Consider the following 4430-nt stretch of genomic DNA (forward strand, 5'->3'; position numbering starts at 1 on the left):
GCCATGGGCCACCCCAGCCACTGTGAGACCAGCCCTGGTGGGTCTCGTGTCCTCACGAGGGCAAGTTCAGAGCCCACTCCCCTGCCAGAGCTGTGATACACACACAGGCAGGATTTGGAGAGTGGAAAAGCACTTCACAGAGAGGGATTTCTGACATCAGGTTTCTATCAAGCCAAGGCAGGACACGGCAAGACCCATTCCTGAAATACAAATGTGTGAGCCTTTCAAGAAGGCTTCTTTCAGGAAGATAATGAACTCATGGAGCAGCTTCTCTACCACCAGCGCAGGCTTTCCAACCCCAGGCGCCTCCTTCCTGAAGGCAGCTCTGCGAATTCAGTGCAGGTCTGACAGGGCAGCCCTGCAGCTCCCAGGGGCTTCAGACATCTGTGGCCTGCAGCAGCAGCAATGCCAGAGGACAGGGGTACAGCCCTCATGCAGGATGGGCCGAACCCTGTCCCCACTTGACACCCTTTCTTCTGACCAAGCAGGGCCCAGCTCATGTCCCTGTAGTTACATGGGGCACACGGAGCTCCTGTCGCAGCCTCCAGCTGCGGAGCAGCCACCACTGCTGGCAGCAACAGTGGCTTTGTTTGTCCCAGCCATCTGCCTGCACCCCAGGCTGAGACACTGCTGTCCCAAAACACACCAGACAACAGGGAGCAGAGCTGGGAAAGCAGCAAAGCTCAGAAAGGCCGTGCAGAGGCAGCTGGCCAAGTCTAAAGGCAAAGATCAGCAGGCATGAACGCATCCCTGGCTCCAGCGGTCCCATCACCACCCCAGCCTGCTGCATCCAGGTGGGAAGAGAGACATGGGCAGCTCCAGGCACGCATCCACTTTGACGCAGAGCAGCACCAACGGTACCTGGGGGACAGATGCTGTCGCTATGAAGGTGTACTGGCAGCACAGCAGGATGAGAGCCTTGTGCTGGATACAGCAGACTGCAAAAGCATCGGCTCCAGGCTCTCTGCAGAGCGGAGGCAGGAGGACCTTGTTTTCTTCCCTTCCCCCAAGCCACAGATGAGCTGCAGACCCAGCTGTCCACAGCTGGCTTTTCCCCGTGCTGTACTCACCACAGCCAGGAAGAGGGAAGCAGAGCCAGTGTGAAGCTTCCCCACCCCTGGGACCTCAGCCAGGGCCACCCGGACAGAGGGGTACTGCAAACTGGAGAGCCCCAGCATCCAGCAGCACTCCCCAGGCAGCAGCACCCAGCCAAGAGTCACCCATGGGAGCTGCTGCCCAGAGGACAGCCCTGGACGGGGCAAAAACTTTGCTCCTCTGCCTTTCTGGTGCTCCCCAGCTGCACAATGGGGCTACAGACACAGCGTACGCTCCCTCTGTGCCAAACTACCTGGATGGGAGCCGAAAGGCCCAAACCAGCTTGCACCTGTGCCTCCAGCACACCTCGCATGGGGCAGTGCCAGCGCTGTAGGAGCCTGGGAGAGGGAGCTGCCCGCTGCCTGCTCCAGCAGCCTCCTACCTGCTCGGGGCAGCAAGGCAGAGCTGTGTTCCCACAAGCCAGAGAGGGCAGCCTCTTGCAGGCTAAGCAGGGTTAACCCCACAGCAGGAGGACACCACTCGGCCCTTGGAGCAGGACAGGGACTTTTTGAGAGGTAAAGAGGAGAACTTCTGAGCAGGGGTTCAGCTCAAATGAGCACTTGCTCTCTACAAGCCTCCCTGTTACGTGTAGGGCAGAGGAAGAACTGCATCCTTGGACGAGAACCATATTTATTTCACGGACACAGAATTGCACTGGTGGTCGATTCTACACACGGCAGGGACACGCAGCAGCAGGGCCCCGCGGGCTGGGCCGGGCCGCTGGGGCAGAATTCACACAGAGAAATTCGTTTCTTCCAAGGGGGCCGATCGATCGGTGGGAGGGGGCTCTACACAGCCAGGCTCCCACTCCTGCTGCCGGGCAGCTCCCGCCCCAGTCAAGGATAGAAACATTAAATAATTATATACAGCACCTCTTGGGGCGGGCTGGAACAGGCTGGGTAGGACAGGGCTCAGTTGCCCATTTTTACTTTAGATGTCTAGAAAGAAAGAAAAGAAGTTAGGCCACGCATCACAGACCCCTTCCCAGCACCCCAGTCCCACCCAAACACCTCAGGACTGTCCAGAAGCTGCAGACAGCTTCTCAGCCCTGCTGACAAGACACAAGCACTGTACAGGGCGCACCCAGGGTGACGCACTCGGTGACAGCTGCTGAGATGGGCCATCAAAAGAGCTCACACTGCTACATATGGGCATGGTACACTGTGGGGAGCTGTGCTACCCCAAACCATGTGAGCAGCCTCTCTATCCCAATCTAGAAGATTGTGCTGGAGCCCAGGTGTGTCACCCCGTAGCTGAAGAGCACCCAGAGTGACAGGCGTACCTGAAGGATAGCAACGATGACCCCAAACAGCCCTATGGCACTGCCAAAGATCTCCACGATCAGGATCTTGACGAAGAGGCTGGCGTTCTGGGCATCAGCCAGGGCAGCCCCGCTGCCCACGATGCCCACGCACACCCCGCAGAAGAGATTGCACAGCCCCACGGTCAGGCCAGCGCCAAACATAGAGAAACCTGCAAGAGCAAAGGGTAACTCCCTTCTGCCTGCACGCAGGGCGTGCTGCAGCAGCTCTGCCTTGAAGTGACAGAAGACCCAGAGCTGCCAAGCACCAGCAGCGTCCTCCTGTTTGGGGAGAACTGCTCCAGGGTGTGCCTTGGCTCCTGCAGGGCAAGGCCAGCCGGTGACAGCATCTGCTGCTGCCTGAGGGAGGAGCGGTGCTGCCCAGCCCCACTGGGTGCAGGAAGGCCTCAAGAAGGTAACTAAAATGCTGCTTTTTGGCAGAAGGCACACGTCCTTCAGACACCTGCAGCAGGCCACGGGCAGTCAGGGGGTGGCAATGTTCACAGCATGGACTGAGCAGTCCTTACCTGCGTGGTAGTTCCTGGCTCCAATTGTCTCTGGGGTGTCCGCAGAGAAAGGCTGAGAGAAAGCACAGGGCTTGAGTTAGTGGCAAGTTCGTGGTCTCTGGGAGGGGTACCTGTCCTCATTATGGCCAGAGCTGATCCCCAATTCCACGTCTCTGGGTGGCTTCATGACATTTGCTTTGTGTGTGCTCGCTCCCCCAGCCCACTCTTCAGCGTGGACAAGGGCCACCACACAGGCCACCAGCCCAGGGGCTGCCAGAGCCACAACAGTGTCCCCAGAGGGACACCACTCACAGTGCTAACCCATGCCTGGATGCCCATTCCCACCGTGGCCCCAAGGCTGATAGGACAGCCCAGGTCCTCCCATACCTCAGCCATGTTACTGATGACAATTGCCATGATGATCCCGTAGATGGCCACGGCTTCACAGAAAATGATGCTGTGGGAGAAAGGCAAAAGTCTGAGTGCAGTGACCCAGTCTGAGCACATTGTCCCAGGCTCTGCCCCAGAGCTGCCCCTGCCACGTCGTGCTCAGGCCCCTCCACAGCCACATCTGAGCCTGCCCCGCTGCTGCCAAGGGCAAAAAGGCAGCCCAGCCTACTCACTGCTTTCCTCTCAAAGGGGAGCTGCCAAACACAAAGGCTGGGTGCTGGTTGTGCTGTGCCACCCAGGGAAGCTGTGACAACCCTGCGGGAGGTAGGTCCCAGAGCTCTGCCCCACATCAGCCCCGTTCTGCTCCCTGTGGGAAGGGCTGTGCTAGGTCTGGCCAGGGGAACCCTCGCCTGGAGCAGGAAGTGTGATCTCAGGGTGTTTGTTTTGAACACACTGGGCTCATTCACTGTGTGATATCACGCAGTGACTCTTTAAAGCAGCACTCTGGCTCCTTTAAGGCTCTTTGTTTTGAAAGTAAACAGCTCAGCAAGGAACAGTCTGCCAGCAGCATCCAGCTAGAGAGAGGACAGGAGCCTCAGCACCAGGCTGGGACCTGCCCTGCTCAGCACTGACCCCAGGTCTGCACTTACCTGACCAGGTTCTTGGTTTTGATCCGAGGGGCTTTAACTCCACCACCGATGATGCTGGAGCCCGTGATGTAAATCCCCCTGTGGCAGACAAGGGTGGTTGGTGGAGGGTCTGGCACTCACTGATGGGTTCAACAGGGAAATCGGGACCTTCCAGCTGAGCAAAGAATCAGGCATGCAGCTGGGGGACACTGCAGACTTGGCCTGTCTGTCTCCAGGGTACAAGTGGTCCCAAGCTCCACCACGAGCTCCACTGGCACAACAGCCACCACTGCATGGCCTGGGCTCAGGGTCATGGCTTCCAGACAGCCAGGGACATCCCTGCTTCTCCACTGCCATTGCAGCCCGTGAGGTGGTCTGCCCAGACCCCCCAGGAGCTCAGCAACCTGCCCCCACTACTGCAGCAAGCCAGCCAGCCCCACACCCCTGGGTGTACGTGCTGTTCTGCCCATGCCCTGCTGCGGAAAACTGCAGTGACTGCCAAGGTGGGAC

General features: G+C 58.7%; 1 protein-coding gene across 1 annotated transcript in view; it reads right to left on the reverse strand.

Annotated features, from left to right (window-relative positions):
- Positions 1-1708: 1708 nt before the first annotated feature.
- ATP6V0B (ATPase, H+ transporting, lysosomal 21kDa, V0 subunit b) overlaps positions 1709-4430 on the reverse strand; it is a gene marked incomplete at its 5' end in the record, with an annotated part of 3336 nt that continues 614 nt past the window's right edge. The window contains 6 exons of the mRNA XM_010186908.1: positions 1709-2033; positions 2378-2568; positions 2923-2974; positions 3289-3358; positions 3942-4019; positions 4131-4270. Coding sequence (XP_010185210.1) covers positions 2007-2033; positions 2378-2568; positions 2923-2974; positions 3289-3358; positions 3942-4019; positions 4131-4270 — 558 coding nt within the window. The remainder of the gene's footprint in view (positions 2034-2377; positions 2569-2922; positions 2975-3288; positions 3359-3941; positions 4020-4130; positions 4271-4430) is intronic.

Source organism: Mesitornis unicolor, unplaced genomic scaffold (genome assembly GCF_000695765.1).
Source record: "Mesitornis unicolor isolate BGI_N332 unplaced genomic scaffold, ASM69576v1 scaffold23256, whole genome shotgun sequence".
In the NCBI taxonomy this organism is placed as follows: Eukaryota; Metazoa; Chordata; class Aves; order Mesitornithiformes; family Mesitornithidae; genus Mesitornis; species Mesitornis unicolor.